This window comes from Patiria miniata, unplaced genomic scaffold (genome assembly GCF_015706575.1).
Source record: "Patiria miniata isolate m_02_andy unplaced genomic scaffold, ASM1570657v1 HiC_scaffold_20, whole genome shotgun sequence".
Lineage (NCBI taxonomy): Eukaryota > Metazoa > Echinodermata > Asteroidea > Valvatida > Asterinidae > Patiria > Patiria miniata.
This window is the reverse complement of record NW_024037059.1, coordinates 39,519,693-39,537,573: the sequence shown is the minus strand read 5'-3', so window position 1 is coordinate 39,537,573 and position 17,881 is coordinate 39,519,693. Positions and strand designations below refer to the sequence as shown.

Here is a 17,881-nt window from a genome sequence, read left to right as displayed (position 1 = left end):
TAGGCCTACTTCACGCTGCCAAAAATGCTGGGTAAATGAAAGCTGGGCAACTTCATTTCGGCATTTTTTGGGAAATTTCACCGCAACATAATGGATACAATTTTCAGTTGGGTAAAATAGCATGTTGACCACCATTGATCAAATCAAAATTTCTATGATTTGGGCAAACGTTGTCCATTTATTGGGTTTCTATTTGATGGTTTGATAAACTTACTGAAATGTCGAGTAAAATAACTTTTTTTCCCCAAAATGTTGGATTTTTTTCACGAGAGAGGGCACTTTTGCTAACTTTGCAGTTCAGTTATGACATAAAATCTGGAAATACCCCGCTGATTCCATGTATCGTTCCAATGGGGGATGTTCGAGCGGTTGTGTGGTGCAGTGAAAAGGAATTGATTTGTAAGACAAATACATACATGTACTCAAAGCCAAAAATCAATGGAGGGGGGGGGGGGGGTACACCCATCTTTTCCTGAGACGCATCTACCATTTTGCACATAAAGGACCCAATTCCAATATCAAACATAATTTTAAACCGTTTGAATAGTAACGGAATGCATTCATCGTTAGCTGGCATTTTTTCCAGAACATGCTTGATTTGAGTTATATTTAATTATGCAGTAATTGAAAACCAAGTCATTAACATTATGTTTTAGAGCATGTTGTCTGGACTCGAGTTATATTTAATTCAGAAATAATTGAACACCAAATCATCAACATATTGTTTTAGAGCATAGTGTCTTGATTTGAGTTATATTTAATTCTGAAATAATTGAACACCAAGCCATCAACATATATTTTTTTTAAAGCATGCTGTCTTGATTTGAGTTAGATTTAATTACATGTATGTAGTAATTGAAAACCAAGTCATCAACATATATATTTTACCCGTATTGTCTGGACTCGAGTTATATTTAATTCTGAAATAATTGAACATCAAGTCGTCCACGTATTATTGTTGAAAATCGTATTTTAAAAAGATCATTATTAAAAAAAAACACATGTAGCGTGATCAACTCCCCTTTAAATGCTTTAAAGGGTTTTGCAAAAAAAGCCTCGCTTTAAAGGTATCCCTTATTTAAGCATTCCGCAAACACCAACCATTGGTCAACAAAATTGCCGTAAAAATAAGCAAATCTATACAATATAGTACCCAACATATGACTCTTCTTAGTAACCAATAATTGAGAAAATACTAACCAACAACTTGTCAAAATTTATTGACCATTTTTCGGTAAATGGCTCACCAACAATTGGTTTCTTTTACACTTACCCAACTAATGGATGATTAAAGGTACTCAACTGTTCCGTCTGTAATTTTCCCCAAGTTTTGGGTAAACGTGTTTGCCCAATGGTCGTTGGGCATTATTCGCTCAAAAGATGTGGATGTTGACTATTGTACCAACGTTGGGTAAAAAGTTGGGCAAAACGACGACGACGACGACGACGAAGTGTGACTTGTAAACTTTTTCCCAGTGTAGACATTTTTGGGATAACGTTTACATCCATCATTCCACCCTGTCAAATCCTTGACCCTATTAATCACCCGACGCCATTTATTTATGACAACAGGAATGAATTTTAGACTATTAAGTAAACCGCCACCCGTCCACAAAAATTCTGCTTGTGATACTAATGATGTTATCAAGACTTTTGTACATCATCGCCAACAGCTCAAACCAACCACGCCAACGGTGTTATCAGTCTTCTTGGAAAACATTCTCAAATATTATCGCTAAGCTTACAGACGAGCGGGGGGGGGGGGGGGGGGGGGGGCAACGGACAAGGGAGAATACAGCAGGTACCTATTTAAACTTTAATTATGGAGCGAGGCATTTATAATGTCTGGTTAAGAACACTATGTGTGTTCGAACCCACGTTCCATCGCACTTGAGACGAACACCGTAACCATTGATCCAACTCTTCCGTCTGAATCACCTTGAAGAAAAAATACTTATATTTATAGACAAGAGACAAGCGACGTACTGTGCTGTGTCCTCCACTCCGTCCATTGTAAACCTCACAAAACTCACGCTCACAAGCTCATTGTTATTAAAAAAAAAAATCAAAAAAGGAAAAACTAACAAATTACAGTTTTTAAACGACTGAAAATATTGTCACAATACGAAAATTTGCTTCATTAATAATTGAAACCGATGCCGGCTGCCCCAACCAGAAATTAATCCGTCATAATCTGACTATAATGACCACAGTCGGATGCAGATGTCGATTTCACAAAAAAACGTTTTACCCGAATGCGTCTGACATTCAAAAAGAGTCTGATCGCACAATGGAACTCCTCAGGCTATTTGCATGAAAATTGAAATGGAAAACTATACATTTAAAAAAAAATTCTACCTTGATGTCCGTATAGCCATGCTTTCTCACACCAGGGCCATAATTTGTATTCCCCCCATCGCTGTTACCTAGGCCTAATTGGCATTCAGTCTGCGATGTTCGTCCCTGACCTGTTTCTATATCATTCACTAATCATTAACCCACAATTTGTGTTGCAAAACAAACATCAATGTGCTCCTTATCAGTCAACAAGCTCAAGATTTTAGCATTTGTTGTGAAATTGTCAATCGCACCTCCTATACATGAAAGGTGATTGCTATATTATACGGCGCGCCTCTGAGAATATAAAAAATGAGTCAATCACATCGGCGGTTGATTCATTGTGAGCATATACAAAGACTGCGTCATTCCTCCCATGTACACAAACATGCGATTGGAGACGTACACATATACTGACTCACTCAGCAGCAACATCCAGTCATTTTCTTCAGTGTACAGCCCACCTTCAGATGACAACATCTTTCTCTTTGTCCTCTCCAGCTCGATCACCTCGTAGCAACCCATCCGCCTGCAATCTCAGGGCTGTTTCCTCTCCTCCCCTCCCGCATCAGTGGTCTCATCCGATAACCGCAGACACACAGTGACATCCCCCCTGGGCGTTGCCTTGGTAACCTCATCCATCTCGCCTTGTCCTCTTTGTCTGAGTGATGTTGTTGTTGTGACGAGAGAGCAGCCGCTGTGAATTGACCGCAGCTTGTCTGAGATCCGTCACAAACGCCGTCTAGGCCAGCCGACAGTGGGTCATTTGCGTTTTCCCGTCCGCGATCCGAGGGATGAGCTCGGGAAAGCAATTTATGAATAATTCATGCGCGTACCATTATTTATGCAGACGCAATATTAGAACATTACTTGAACATGGATACTCTGGCAAATCTAGGCGTTATTTCATGAACAATATGCATATTGCATTGCCTTCCTTGGTTTTTGTTGTGGATTCTGATGATTGGGTGTTGACAACTGTGTCTTTTTATAGTCATTGGGAGGGGAGGGTATATCCAAAACAAGTTGATCTTAAGTGGGGAATAAATGAATTATGAAACAGAAGAGAGAGAAAGGACACCTTCCGGAGATGAGGATACCCTCAGAAAAAGGAGGACATGCACATTACAGAGGAGTATCTGAAAATCTAACAATCTGGCATCAAAACCTCTATAAGAAGTTTAATTTCGAATTCGTTTCAAGCAATTTTGGCTAACAAAATAAAAGGGAATAAGCAAGAGAGTAAATTCAAAACACTTAAACCACTTGAGTTGTGCTTCTGTATCCGTTTTACAAGATGCGTTTTGTTTATTTTGTGCTTTATCATCACTTCGTAGTTTGTTCTTGGAATTTTGGAAACAAGTTCATGATTTATCTCAAATACGATGACGAGACATCCCAAAAATAAACTCGTGCCCTGATGTCAACGCGTCTGATGTTCACGCATTCAAAGTATGCGCGGATGGCGAGCTATGCGCGTCTAGGCCCCGCCCCTATCTAGTGATGAGTCTCTAGCTCTCTGATGACTCATTGATAAAACCGCATCCGAGTGAATCAAGACGTCTACGAGATGATGAAGACGTCTGGATGAGACAGCGATGAGACAGCGCGGTGAAGGTCAGGGAGGATTCTAGATTTGACACCAGTCGATAGGTCCGTGCATATGCTGGTCTGAACCTTAGAAGAGGAGGCACAAAGCCGGAGGTCCTTCTAATGCGAAAGCTCGGATGAAGAAGTTTGCATCCGGGGAAGACTTGAACAAGTTTATGTAATGGTGCTAAACCGCGCGTGAAAAGCACGCGGGTTGGCTCGTTGCTGTGAGAAATACGTACTCTCATCAATGATGCATCGGATACGACTACACTGCATTAACTACATGTTCCAATCGCATTGCAATCTAGTCTTTGGATTGCTTCAGTAAATGACTCGAGTCTCAAATAATTATGACTCGGCGATTTGCGTTCATCAACGCCAATCTTATATCGTCTGGATTTTCCCAACAATAATCCAGCGCTACACTTCACAAAGCTTTTCAAACTTTCATTCATCAAAACTTGCATTCAACAAAAAAAACCAGTACATTCCATCAATGCATATATTAACGAATTGCACGATTTCATTTTAAATCGATTCGTGTTAAGTATAGGCCTACATTATGTCATTCAATTCCAGATGATAACATTTTTCGCCTTTTGTGTCCACTCTTAAGAAATGCGCTTTAAAGTTAGGCCCATAATTAGTTTGACCAACAGTCGGTCAAACATCCTAAGAGGCACGCTGTGCTACTGGCTACTGAGCCTTCACCATTCTCCTTCGTCTCAATGACTTCCCAGTTTCCATTTCTCTTCGACATTTATTACTGGAAAACCCGATCGCCTTTGTTATTCACGTGCAAATAACGACGGGGTTTACCTGTACCGCTATGTGCAAATCTCTTCTCCCGCCGACCAAGTTTTGTCTGGGAAGCTTCGCCCGGCTTTTAGCCTCTTTTCTTCTTCAGCCTTTTGGGGGCAGGCCAAGCAGAAGTAAAATGGGCGGTATTAAGTTTGAGCCTAAAGTCAATGATCAGCCCATTGTGTGCGCGACAAGGGCTTATAATTAAAGAACTCGAAGAACGAGTTGAAAGTGGTTTAATGTCGCCGTTAGTGAGGCATAATATCCCAACAGAAGTCTACGCTTTTATGGTAACCCAAAATCGTTTCACAGTTTTGTCGATCTCTCTTCTTCTGTAGTTGAGAACGGAAATAAAATCCCATCCATCAAGCAGATCTAGTAATAGGAATCGAAGATTAGCTTTTATTTCAGTTTGTACCTCCAAGATTTTATTGAAAGATTCTATACCACCGTTCTCCATCACTCTGGATGTTTCTCAATCGTCTTAGCCCGTGAATGAATCGACAAATCTCAATAAAAAAAGAGACGATCATCTTCGTATCATTTTGTACTTCTTGGAGAAGTGTTAAAACATGACTTTATGACACAGGATTGAAAAGAGAGCCCAATCAGTGAATTTATAACAAGACTACTATTCAAGAGGAGGATTGCTTGTTTTGTCTCAGCTCAGACTGATTGCTTGTTTTTTGTCTCAACAAGCAAATCATGCAACATGCGAGCAACATTTTACAAAAAAAAAATGGCAAGGCTTTGCCAGCATCTCTTTTTGCTTCGGCAGTAATTTGTATTTAGTACATGTTTTCCGGTTGAAGTTTGTCTTGTAAGCATCGCGAGCCTTGTGCAAACAGAAAACGAGGAAATGAAGACGAGAAATCAGGCTGCGATGTCGCGCCTCCTGCACAACGAAGAGAATGCCAGGGATGTGAGTCAGGTATGCGGTCTCCATAGCAACCAAGACAAACAGGCATTCCAGCAGGCAGTCTACATCTGGGGTCTGCTGGAAATCTTCAAAGTCTGCGGTCGCTGTGTGTACACGCCCACTTGAATTGATAATTTATTGGACCGGTCTAGTGGGCCGGGCAAGAACACATCTTGTTGAGGGATGTGATGCTCATCACTCGCGAGCGTCCAGGAGCAGTTATGTTATAAGAGAGAAGGACCTGGGTACTGATGTCACCATGAGTTATCCGTTTAAGAATGGTTGAAACAACAACATTGTTGTGACTCAGGATGGAATCATTTGCTGGGGAAGTAGTCAGAGTTTATTCAAAGGAAAGGTGTCATCAGTCACGACCTTGTTCTTTTCAGAACATCAGACGGGGTTTTGTTGGCTGCTGTACTAACAAGCAAAACCCAACAATTTCTCACAAACGAAACTGACGGAAGTGTCATGCACAGATATGTAATTTTTGAGACAATCCAATTGTTTTCCCCATTTCTTTAAGCTGGGGACTTTGAATAAGGCACATAGAAAAGCACATCGTATTAATTTACAAAAAGAGACCGCTACATTTTAAGTTAAAGGGAAAATACAACATTTGCAAACATCAAAAAATAAAACTACCAAATTATTTTGAAATACCTTGCTGGACTGTTAGTGAATGACAGTGTAAAGCATTCTGTAAAATCATGGCACCTGGTATACTGTCATTTTCAAGAAAAGTGGTATTTTTGTATCAATTTCCAACGCTGATCGGCCGATCAGCGTTGGAAACAACTGGCTTTTTTCAAATACTGGCCCCAATTGACCATCGCACTTGTTTGCATTCGATTACAAACCTATGGACGGGTACGAGCCAGCTAGACTGGTTCCCTGACCTTACAATTCCCTAATGTATGTATATAAACTGCTCTGTTTCTTCTTATATGGAGTCAGGGAACCAGACTACAGGAAAATGATCGTTTTTCTTGGTTTTTATAGCATTTTCGAACCCAAAACCTCAAAAAAGTCAGTGTAACTATATTTGCTATATATTTCCAACCCCCCAATTCCATCCATTTCTGAAAATTACAGCAAGAGCAAATGATGTATATTCCCTTTAATATGGGTCGTGTATAGTTCAGACTGTGACGTGACTCCCAATGTATGCACTTCACAAGTTCCTTGTCCACCGAGCTAAGTTATTCCTCCACAATTCATTGACGGTCTTTTACACACACAAAAACTATTTAAAGTCAAATCCGGTCCCCTACTTTTATTTCCTAAAACACTCTTTCAATTTCAACTTTTCAGTCGTAACCTAAAGTATTCACGGAATGTTTTTTCCCAGCGGCATTGATATCGAATAGTTTACTTTCATTTTCAAAACTTTTTGGAACTCCACTTGTGGCCCGCAAGGTCGTGGGAACCAGCCGAGCCCACAAGAGCCCCATTGTTGAACTGAATGGCGCCACCACACGGTGGCTTGGGGTAATTTATTACGTTCGTTATAAAAACAGCAGCCGTTCCTCGATTTTTTGGTTGAATCTGGATTAATGAAGATGATAATTACATCGAAAATAGTTTGACTTTTGATTCAAAATAGTCTGCGCGCATTTGGACATGATGACAGTTGGCTAGTTATCATTCACTCTTTTTCAAATCGACTTTCCATTATATTTTATCCACGGACAAATTTCTTCCCAAATTACAATTTGTACCTTCCGCCAAACCGATACATGTACAAAAAATGTACTAATTTTATTGTATCAACAACCCCTAAGCTCCCCCTTTCCAAAATCGCTAAAAATAAAGAACAAAACAGTCGGTCTTTCTTGGAGTGCTAGGGGAAATGGACACCGACTTCTTTATTCAGGGGTATTACTGAGTGACCACTGACAAAAAAATAGCTGAAAACTGCTGAAAAAGGTGTAAAAAAGCCAACTTTGTGAATCTTCTATACTTTTGTACACAGCAAGTGTGGGAAAAAGCTGAAATCCAACACCAAAAAAAGCTGAAATTAGCTTTAAAGCTGAAATTTCACACCCCTGTTTATTTCCCTAATGCAACTTTCGAACATTTCCAATTTGAAAATATTTACAAACGCTGCTCAAAACGGTAACATTTATTTTTCCATGGAGCTCACTTCTCACGGTAAAATTCCCCTTCACGTTGGCCGTCCGGGATCCGACGTCAACTTGTTTGAAACTTGGCATGCCAACCGCGGTGCACACACCCCCTCATGAATATTAATGACATTCCAGACGACAAAAGGTCACCCACGTGACTGAAATGGCGCGCTTTTGCAGATAAAGAAACTGTGTGTACACAATTATTTAACACAGCTGTTGCGTACATGGGGATTAACCGGCACTGGACACGCATATACAACAAAGAAACGCAAAACTACACGGGGTATTTAAAAGCCATCGTTGAAAGTATATTTTCTGGGTTTTTCTCGTACACTTGCAAGACAAACTAGCAACAATTTTATAGTGATCAGAAATTAAAAGAAAAGCAACTCCATACGGGCGGTATTTGCAACTTGTAAACTGGCAGTGGAAAAAACTTAGAAAGTAAACGACATCAACAGCAACTCCTTAATTAACAAATTTCAATTGTTAAAACGTTTGCATTCAAATAATGGTAAATTTTACTTGGTCATTCAAATAAACTGGAAGATTTGCATGAGGGTTAATTTGAAATCAATCAGAAATTAATTTTTCTTTTTCTCAGATATACAGTGTTTGAAACCATTTTAAAACTATTTGAAAATTCCTTGAAAAAACTGGAGATTCAGATAAAATTTTGAAGTGGTGGTCATTGCTAAAATTTTGATAGCAATAATGCTTTTTGGTAAAATGATCAGTTCTTATCAGAAAGACAACAAATTCATTTTGTTTGACAAACCAGCCACATTTTCATAATCATTTTTCTTATATTTTTTTGAAAATCAAGTTTTGACCAAAAAGGAACTTCCTAGCTCCGAATTCGTTAAAAATGCTATTTCAAGTTACAAATTCCCAAGAAATTCTTTTTAACCTAACAAGAACTCCCAACCCAAGAACTAGGCTTGATTTCTTTCATTCTTCTTTAAATTCACTAATTAAAAGGATTCAAATGCGTAAGCTCTTTTATCTCAAAAATCAAAAAATAAAGTAAGAAAATAGAAGTTCAATAAAGTTTGCACATTGAAATAATATTCTGAAGAAAAAAACAAACAAGCCACCAAAAAACCCAAATAATCATCAGACGTTATTTGTAATGAGAAATGATGCAAAACAAAAAAACATGCACAAGTACAAAGTAGTTTGGCTTCATGCAAGTATGGAAATGCTGGTGAAAGTCCTTTGAGGTCAGAACAAACTCTTCTTTTCATCTGCTTCTTTCAAAGTACTTTCTTCAGTACTTTTCGTTCAAAATGTGCAAAGCATTTAATTTTAAGGTTTTCGAAAAATGGATCAACAAGCCTAGCTTTGACAAAATATGTCATTTCGGAACAGTATCGATCTTTGCTCTCAGTTGTCCTTCAGCTCTAAAGACGAAGTCTTTTGAGGTCCAGACATAATTGTTGACCAAAAAGACGAGAAACAGAAACAAACTTTCTTGGGCTTCCACGACAGCTTTCATTTTTCTCGTAAGGCTCTAACTTTTGTTAAATGTGCATGTTAAAAAATATATAAAAGAATTACAAAACATAATTAGATATAATATGAGAAGAACTAAAATATTGTGACATACATCTGTTATTTTGTTTGCTTTGATACATTATATACAAGGGCTGTAAACTCATACAGACCGAACAACTCTTTCAATACAAACCAATCGCAAAACCTATTTACAAAAATAAACATTTCTTCTATGAATCGCTTCTCACAAACTGTTCCAAGTCCCTTCTCATCAGCTGCTCAGTTACAACAAGGCAGTTCTTGTTTTCGCAAGTCTTCCAGAGTTTCTCTGCGATAATAGTTTGTTTCCATCCAACAAAAATAGGAGGACTCCACTTTCACTTTATCAAACAGCCCAGGATTAAGAAAACCTCAGCAAATTCTTCAATTTGCAAGAAGCCTCTCAACTTGTCCTAACGTCCTTGGTCCCAAGTTCAAGGTTTGGGGAAGTGTTTTTACATCGGCACAGATGCCAGCAAGGCTTCCAGCCGCTCCCTCAAATGAAGGTTCCTTCTGTTTTCTGTCTCATACTCCATCTTAAGACTCTCCTCCTTGTCTTGAAGGCTGATGACATAGTCCGTTGCTTTCTTGAGAATGACGACTTTGGCAGCACGCTCCGAGGAGTTCAGCTCTGGCACCTCATCCCGCAGGTGAAGGAAGCTCGTCCTGAGATCCTCCCGCCTCTTTCTCTCCAAGACGTTGTGACACGCCCTCTTCTCCGTATCCTCCGAGTCGGAAGACGGATGACTGCCAGGCTGACTGGAAGGAAGACTGGAAGGCCGACTGCTGTTGCGGCTGCTCCCGCGACTGCTCCCTCGACTGTGACTCGAGGATGAGGTCCGGACCAGATTGGACTTCTGCAACATCTGCTTGACTTCCTCCAGGTTGCCCTCTGCCCTCAGCTTCTTAATCGGGATGGCGAGGATGGTAGCATTGGAAGGGCGCCCCCGCTTGCCAAGTAAGGTGATATTGATGGCCTGTTGTTGCTGTTGCTGCTGCTGCTGCGATGATTTAGGCTTTGTCGTCTGATGTCTGTGGTAGGGTCTTGTCGTGGCGTGCGACTTGTGATGATGATGGTGGTGGTGCTGACTGGAAAACTTCTTTTCAACTGTTACGACGTCAATTTCTTCTTCTGTGAAGACATAAGAAAAGAAATCTCATTAAGGACGACGCTCTTTTAACTTTCAAATGGCATACCAAGCTTGCCTGATGACCATGCCATACAAAAAAACCCATTCAAATTAAATGACCCGAAAAAGAAATAAATCTAATCTCTGTAAGTGGCCTGACCTCCAAAGTACCAATTGAACCCAAACCCAGACAGACAAGATGGTAAAAGAAAAATCTAGGGAAGGTCTGAGCTAATCGACTTGTCTGCCTTTATGGCCACATAAAAACAGGAGACGGGGAAAAAACCCAAGCAAGTCTTGAGGTTTTATTCCAATTTAGTTGTCATCCCTTATAACACTAATCAAGGTCAGCGTGTGTCCGAGTTAATCATTAAGATGCAGGCCCACCACAGGTCGAGACTATTAATCTGATGCAATCCTAGGTTTTTATAGTAGTGGTCTCCTTTAATTTGTTAAACCGTGGAGCAAAGAAGATGCAACGAGACGTGCATCTGAGGCACCAAGATGCTGCAAGATATATTTATTTATCAACGTTTATTTTGTCAATTCTAAATACAGACTACTGCATTTTTCAATTTTTGAAAAAAAAATAACTGCCGGTTCATCTTGGTGTTCATTACAATTGTAGGATTATTTTTCTCTTAAACAAAATTCCAACATTAAGATTTTAATAAAAAAAAAAGTGTTTACATCAGTGTTGTAGTCGAGGCCACAACCTCCGAGGCCGAGGCCACAATCTCCGAGGCCAAGGCCGAGGCCGAGGCCACAACCGCAAGGCCAAGGCCAAGGCCGAGGCCACCACCTCCGAGGCCAAGGCCGAGGCCGAGGCCAGCTATCAAAGACGTAATAAAATGTAAATCACTAAAACAAGGCTAAGATTATGTTGGAGTTTTAACATCTTTTTAGTTGAATTCACTGAGTTTCGGAGTGTCTGGCTTACAAATTTACAGCTTGCAATGGGTTTCCTCTTGTAGGGAGTCCGGCGAATTTTATTTTTTAAAGAAAGAAATCTCAAGTTTTGTATCACTGAAAGCAAATTACACAACAAATCAATGGCGTTTGATTCAGGCTCATAGATGTTTGCCCTTAAATGGCCAAATTTTGAGTTTCTATTCTGTAAGATTTACATTATTTACTTTTAGCATGTTTTATAAATCTTATTTTCAAAACCTATCAAAATGCTTAATATCATAGGAATCCCCATTAAATAAACAACAACTTGATTTAGTGAATCCGGTTTTTACCACTCATAACCAAAAAGTTACGACCTCCCCCCGACCTTCGCACTGTCCAGGTGCGCGCCGAGCAAACGCCGCGATGCGAACAGACAATGCCAGACGGCCCGCCGTTACGCACGGGCAAAGCATAGTTCCAATCCCGCTCCACACAACGGGATAAGTGTCCACGCATTATCACTGTTAATACTGCGGTACCAGACAAAGTCTGGCAATGGCCAATCCCGCCCCAAACAACACGGCAACACGGAACATGCGTGCATGATATCACTCAGTTCATCAAAATGACCATGAATTCTCGGATCATCCGATTTGAATCCAATGGCCTCGAAGAATTTTAAGATCATGGCAAGAGGTAGGGAGTCCAGAGGTTTTGGCCGTATATCTGTAACCACGCAAAATTAGTCAATTTCAAACCGTGCTTATACATGTAATAAGTATCAACATGGCTCTAAAAATACAAAAAAGTATCCTGGTACCACGAGGAATACTAACTCCTATTATTAAAACATTCATTCAGAACTTTGCATTTTTTTGGATGGAACAACGAATTCTGAAATCGCGCTTTCCATATCGACCAGTTGCGCCAAACATTACCGTGTGAGCCGGAACTTTCAAATAAAATCACCGTGTAAAAATAAAATCTACTTGATAAATCGTAACTGTTTTTATCATATCTTTATGAAAAAAAAATGGTACGGACTAGTACACTCGATCGTACCCAGAAAGTGCAGACTTTTACTGAAACAGTGGCCTATAAAAAGAAATGATTAAGCTTGACGCACCTTGCCGCAAATCATTTTTAAAGGTAAACGAGAAAATTGTGTACAACACTGCAACCAGACTAGTCTACTACCACATGTTATTGTACGCAGATGGGATTGGTGCCAGACTTATGCAGTGATCTGGCACGCAGTAACAGTTATAACGCACGTGGAAAGCTGAAGCGCAGGCTAGGCGAAGATGCTACGTACGTGAGTACGTTCAATGCAACCATTTCCAGTTCATTCGTGCGTACATCGTATATGCGTTCGTTTCACGGAACCCACTGCGGCAGAATCTCGAGGGTTTGATACGGTAAAAAATTAAACTTACTTAGAATAGAAAACACATCAAAATGGGCGGCCTCGAGCCGGCCTCGACCGATTCGCCGAGGCCGGAAGGCTCCGAGGCCGAGGCCAAGGCCGAGGCCTTGCACCTCCGAGGCCAAGGCCGAGGCCAAGGCCATGAAAATCGGCCTCGAGGCCGGCCTCGAGGCCGAGGCCGGCCTCGAGACCTCCAACACTGGTTTACATACTTGCGGATGATATTAAGCCAACATTCCCTTATAATGCTTAATTCAATAGTAGAAGGGTGTCGTTCAAGGATTTTAAATGTTCAAAATCTCAAGGTATGTTTCTCTGCTGTCTTTTTTTAATGAAATTGACCTCTTTGACATTTCTAGTCAACCTGTATTTACAAACAAAAGCCTTGCATGTTAAGTACTCATGTGTGGGCAGGGTTTTTACGCGGGGAGACGAATTCAGTGTACCTACTACAATATGGGGACGGCTTCTGTTTAGATACCTACTCGAATGGAGTGGGTGGATGTTATATCGTGGGTGGTTTTTTTTATGCTCAGCTTGGGCCTTCATAACTAATGAACCATGGACAGTACGTAGGTATACTTCTGTTCTGTCTGATAATTAACTAAAACACCGTCATTCAAAATCATCCTGAAGTAGGACATCTGCCAAAGGGTGGGTGGCATTTAATAATTTTTGTCCAAAAAATGTTACTGTTGGTTTTATGTTGCGCAAGAAAAGTGATCGCTTTGAATGAAAACCCAACTTCACCTGGGCAATATTATAACCTTTGCTATAGAAAGCTCAGGAAGATACCAACTCTGGTTTAACGATATAGGGCACTGAATATTTATATCCGAGCCACAAATGTTGACTGAATGATAACGCTGATGTAATGTATAGTTAACAGAAAGATAATGGTCTTGTGCAATATTTACAATCTGATTTGGCATTTTCAAGTATGGTCAATGTTACTCAACTGTACACAATGTTCTTCTCAGATTTTTTTTCTCATTTCACTAATTAAAAAAATCTCCTAATCACTATATCCACTTTTCATATCGCACCCCTCCATTTTTCTTTTAAAACCGAAAACAAGGTCATATGCAGATTTAGTCCTATAAAACGTCCATTGATTAAGTGATCACTGTAATGTAAGTGTAACAAAAAAATATCAAATGGAAAATTTACTGTTGGCATTTTATTTTGAATTTAAGTTTTTAAATTTTGCCAAGTGCAAAGTATTTTCGTGGATCACATTGTAAATCGATTTTTTTTTTTGTGTGTTGGAGTTCAGGTATTGCGCAACACCCAGCAACTTGTCGTCTGATGGAATTGCAATCCACTGCACAGTGCCTAGTTCACAAGCTTGTCACACAATACTCATGCTGACACGACAGCTACAGATAGTAGTGCGTCCATATGGCAAACTAAGGCATGACTCTTGCGCAATCATAACAAACGGTGAAGCAATAGGCAATACCGGTCATAGTACAAAGTAGGTTACATATGTTACTGAACAGAAAAAAAATCTTTCTGAAGCAAAATAATCTCAATCTTCAATTTAACATAAGATGGGTTTTTGAGATTTAACAAAAAAAATCCCAATGGCACATTAACACAAAAATGTGAACATGTGAAGCCATAAAACATTCAGTTTGTGAAAAAGTCAATTGAGTCTGTCTTTAATCCTCTTTTTGTGAAGGGTTGTAAAGTTGTGGTTTCTTAGTTTATGGCCCAACATTTAAGGGAGGTGTTAACAGAAAAGACAGCACTTGTGAACACACATCTTAGTGCCTTTGATTAACACCTCTTTGTAAGGGTTGCAAACACATGTTCCCTTCCCATGTCTGGCCACTGACTGGGAAAACCACAGACCACAATAACTTCAAAGCAAGTTCACAGGCCCAGCTGGAGGCCATTGTTATCAAGGCTGAAAAGGAGGACAGTATAGCAACTGGGTGTAAAAGGAGCTTCTGAATGAGATCTTCAACAAATCCTTCAGGTTTTTCATGGCAGGACTAATTGGGGGCTAGAGTTAAGCAGCTATAAACCCATGGCTTTAAAGGATTGTTGGCTATCCACACTGTGCTTTTTTCAATTGTGTGATGTTTGTTGTTCTTAATCCAAAGGGTTAAATGAAACTTCTTGTAAAGTTTACGCGCTATTTATGATGCGAGAAAAGATCTTTCAGTAAGCATTTTAGCAACATCTCCCAGGTTGTAAGAAACACTGATCAATTAAATTGTCAAATGGTCATTTTTCAATGTCTCTTTGACCCACAACTTTATGAAGAGTTAAAAGACTATGTATTAAGCTACAACTAGCTTGGGCATTCTGTAAAAACAACCCTGGGATATGAAAATTCATGCTTGCTCCTTGGCTTGGCATAAGCTGTACAGTCAACCAAGTTACATAATTGTGAATTTATAATCTTGAATCATACACAGTGATACTCTAGCATGTCTAGGGTCCTAGTATTAAGTTTGGAATTGTTTCCTGGACAGGGGATATGATTCAACCACACTGCAAGGTTGTAGGGGCCTAATAGCTGTGCAGGTGTAGAGGGCAATTCCTGAGCAAAACTTGACCTTAGCAAACCTAGGCTATACTTAATATTGTAAACGAGGTACGAGCTGTGGAGAAAAAAGGTTAGCCTACTTCAAATTTTTTTTTTGTCAGAGCAGTTGAGATACTTACCAGAGTCTGATGGTGTATTTGTTCCTGTGCTGAATAAATCCAATCGCGTCTCGCTCAGTGGGTAAGGGAAGACTGCTGATGGGTCAACACAGTCCGACGACCCGTACTCTGATGCAGGCACCAGGGGCGGGAGCATCTGAGAGTTTGTGGACGATGCGGCTTTCTTGGGTTTCTCCTCGCTCTTTTTCCCCGTCTTCATGAAGAACTTCCGCCGTTCCTCGGCGATGATGCTGCTCCACATGCAGTCCTGAATCAGGGGTGGGGTGACCGGGGACTGGGCGCGGAAGACCGGATCGGTGAAATGACACTTGTGCGTCATCCAGGGGAAATCCTCATCGTCCATGAGGATGTTGGTGACTTCGTGAAGAAGATCCGACTCCTCCTCAAATTTGAGATTGTGCTCCACCTCTCTGTCGTCTTCGTCAGGATGACTGGGGCTGAGCGGAGGGGTCGGGTAGAGCTCAAACTTGTTCCAGATATCCTCGCCGGGGGTGGGCGGGGTCACGCTGGAGGCGTAAAATTCCTCCTCCTGTTCGGCGCCCATGAAGCAGGAATCCACTTCGCTGTCGTCCAAGGAGTTGACTTCTGAAGTCTCCGAGGAGCAACGGTGGTAGTTGTGGTCGCGATGGTCGCAATATCGGAGTGATATGACCGATGCCATTGTGAATGCTGCTTCTTATAAATCCAATGTACTGGAAAAACCGGCAACAGACCTAAAAAAAAATGGATCATGAAAATTAGTCTCAAATAGCACCATGTACTGAATTTGCATGTATTTGTTCGATTGGTGAAATAGAAACAAAAGTATTACATTGTAAACATTCAGTGTAGCCTAGGCCTGTTTGCAAGTGACAAGTGTATACAAACTTGAAATACGCGCTTGACGAACACGGAAGTGAATACACTGAACAAGGTCAAACATACATGACATGTGAGACAATTTTATACGTCAAAAATCGATCATTTCAATGTAAAAATCACACACCATCAATGTGTAATACTGCTCTGCTTACGGACTTCCTCAAGTCTGAAGATAAATCGGTGTTTTGAGGTTACATTCTTGAGTCGGTGACTCAATGGTCAAGTTACTCATACTGCACTGTCAAGTCATTTCGCCGAACAAGACAAAATCTAAATTGACATGACAGGCAACGCCGGCCATGAAAATAAATGACATGTACCGCTCCTACAGTAATATAAAATTGCTTGAGCATTGCATTAAAAATTACTAGCACTCTTACAAGTAATTTACTTCTTCCATCTTTAGAAATGCAGTAAAATTTAAACATCATTTCAGTTCCAATTACATGAATTACAGCGACTGTCACCCGCGGGTTTTGAAATGGGGCGTTCCTTACAATCTCATGAATGAAACGCACGGGCATTTAAATCTGTAATTCCACACATGCCATCCAAAAACACAACACTTCGCTCGCAAAATTCAGCATTTTCCTTTGATGATACAAGCGAATAACGACAATCATGTACTTGAATATAAGATTTCAACGTACCTTGATAACGGAAACAGTCCCAAACTGCTACAGGAAACGAATTTCCACTGTAAGGTTTGGTGTTCAGCGCGACACAGGAACAAGCTGTGAACTCGGTGAACCCAGTTTTACTACGAGCTTGTGAGGAAATCCCGCTAATAAATGCACCGGCAAAACACCGGTAAATATTACTCCGCGCTGACGGTGACTGCACGGGGGTGCCACTCCTATTCGAACACTGCTGAATCTTCACAAAGCGATCGCACATAATTAGCTCGAATAAAAATAAATAACTTTGAGATAACTCAGGATAATTATTCAGTTATATTTAGTTAAGACATTTTAGGGAAAGAAACTTCAGTGCCGTTAAAGGGAATGACGGCTCATCTGGAAATTTAGTTTCGTTTAAGTCGGATTTTTGAGCGAGACAATTTTTGCAAAATGTGTTGCAAGATAGTGTGTACCCGCTTTAGGTCATGATCTACTTTGTCTAAAAACATGTATGTTATTATTTATTAAAAAGCGAAAACAACGCAAAAGTGGATGAAGTAAAGGCTTAAGATGATGAGGTCAAACACCATTGGGACATCTTTCTATAATTTTCACTACTTGCATGTTTTTTCTCAAATATTGCGCAATATTATTTTCTTTGACGCGGAAGGTTTTCTGATGGAAACATACGTCCTTGTGGGCGGGGCCGTAAAAGCCCGCGCCACAGCTGCTAGCCAATCACAAGAATCAGTCATCAAAGAGACCGTTTCATTTCACTAAAGGGGTGTTTCTTTTGTGGAATGCCTGTCTGCTATCGCCTTTTTGTGTTGGATAAAGAAGGGCAAGGTAGTTACGACACAAAGAATTTCTTTGCTTTGGAGCATTATCTGCGGTCTTTAAATATACCCTGGTTACGTACAACCGCGGGTGCTAGCTCTATACATGTACATGTA

At 40.3% G+C, this 17,881-nt stretch overlaps 1 protein-coding gene across 1 annotated transcript; it reads right to left on the bottom strand.

Annotated features, from left to right (window-relative positions):
- Nucleotides 1-8,068: 8,068 nt before the first annotated feature.
- LOC119729110 (myc protein-like) lies at nt 8,069-17,098 on the bottom strand. Its single transcript, XM_038201627.1, has 3 exons — nt 16,959-17,098; nt 15,448-16,160; nt 8,069-10,450 (listed from the first exon to the last, which is right to left on the bottom strand). The coding sequence occupies exons 2-3, from the start codon at nt 16,106-16,108 to the stop codon at nt 9,774-9,776; spliced, it is 1,338 nt and encodes a 445-aa protein (XP_038057555.1). The 5' UTR covers nt 16,109-16,160; nt 16,959-17,098; the 3' UTR covers nt 8,069-9,773.
- Nucleotides 17,099-17,881: the final 783 nt, after the last annotated feature.

Coding starts and splice junctions, on each gene's coding strand:
- LOC119729110 (XM_038201627.1), bottom strand. CDS start 16,108: ATGGCATCGGTCATATCACTCCGATATTGCGACCATCGCGACCACAAC. Junction 10,451..15,447: donor AAATACACCATCAGACTCTG/GTAAGTATCTCA, acceptor ATGTCTTCACAG/AAGAAGAAATTGACGTCGTA.